This window comes from Tetrahymena thermophila (genome assembly GCF_000189635.1).
Source record: "Tetrahymena thermophila SB210 genomic scaffold scf_8255358, whole genome shotgun sequence".
Classification (NCBI taxonomy): domain Eukaryota; phylum Ciliophora; class Oligohymenophorea; order Hymenostomatida; family Tetrahymenidae; genus Tetrahymena; species Tetrahymena thermophila.
This window is the reverse complement of record NW_002476863.1, coordinates 1-1,192: the sequence shown is the minus strand read 5'-3', so window position 1 is coordinate 1,192 and position 1,192 is coordinate 1. Positions and strand designations below refer to the sequence as shown.

The 1,192-nt window shown below is 18.0% G+C and overlaps 2 protein-coding genes across 2 annotated transcripts; both read right to left on the bottom strand. All coding sequences in view use genetic code 6, as the record gives it.

Annotated features, from left to right (window-relative positions):
- Positions 1-212: 212 nt before the first annotated feature.
- TTHERM_002653505 (hypothetical protein) lies at positions 213-668 on the bottom strand (the record flags this gene model as incomplete). The annotated part of the gene is made up of 4 exons (XM_012795169.1): positions 213-333; positions 411-462; positions 549-589; positions 640-668. 4 exons carry the CDS (start codon positions 666-668, stop codon positions 213-215), a joined length of 243 nt encoding a protein of 80 aa, XP_012650623.1.
- Positions 669-780: 112 nt separating this feature from the next.
- On the bottom strand, positions 781-1,125 carry TTHERM_002653504 (transmembrane protein, putative; the record flags this gene model as incomplete). Its single annotated transcript, XM_012795168.1, has 1 exon — positions 781-1,125. A coding segment is annotated over one exon (345 nt), but the record flags the coding sequence as incomplete, so codon positions are not given.
- Positions 1,126-1,192: the final 67 nt, after the last annotated feature.

Below are 1,192 nucleotides of genomic sequence, written 5' to 3'. Positions count from 1 at the left end.
TTTTAAATATTGAAAAAATATATATCAGTAAATAGTTAATTAGAAGGAAAAAATGAAGAAAAATATGAAATAATAAGATTAATTAATTAATAATAAAAGCAAAAGTTGAAAATAAATGAATGAGTAAAATTAACAAAGAAAGAACAAAAAAAAAGCAAGCAAAATTAAAAAAGAGCTTTATTGTTTTAAATTAGTTTTTATAATTAAAAATATCACAATCCAAAACAAATAAACTGTTTTTACGCAAGATTAAGTGTCAAATTTGAGAGATTAATGCATTTAGCTAAACCAGAACCTAAGCCTGATGCACCCATTGCCCCAATTGAATTTCTACTTTTTAAATATTGAAAAAAATATGTTTCATTAAATTGTTAATTATCACAATCCAAAACAAATAAACTGTTTTTTACCCAAGATCAAGTGTCAAATTTGAGAGATTAATGCATTTAGCTAAACCAGAACCTAATCAAAAAATTTTAAATCTTATTTTTTTTCAAATAAAATGATCTGTTGATAGAATATAGGATATATATTATTTCAAATTTTACATTTTGTGAATTTAAAGCTTTCTAAAAACTCAAAAATAAAGCTATTTAAAGCTAATTTAGCTTTATTTATTATGTTATTAAGATATATTACATTTAGCCTTTTGTAAATTAAATAGGCATTTCACTCTAGTTAGTTTGAAGGAAAAAATGAAGAAAAAATATGAAATAATATGATTAATTAATAATAATAAAATTAACAAAGAATTAAAATAAAAAGAAAAAGGAAAATAAATCAAATAAATTAAATGAGCTTTAATGTTTTAAATTAACTTAAATAATTAAAAATAAAACAATCCAAAACTAATAAACTGCTTTTATTAAGGGGAAGTTTTAATAGCAAAAAATGAACAAAAAATATCAAATTATAAAAATGAATAATAAATAAATAAAAATTGAATAGATAATTAAGTTAAAATAGCTAAAAAATCTTTGCTTTAATAAAAATCAATGAATAATAGTGATAATTTCTATAATAAAAATTATTTATTTAAATAAATTAAAAGTTAAATTTATAAAAAATGTTAATAATAATAAAAATAAGATTTATAAATAAAATATACTCTAGATCAATATAGAGAACTTAATGAGATGAAAGTGAAGAGCTTAAAAACTTTTTTTATTAATTAAAATAAATTTATAGAATA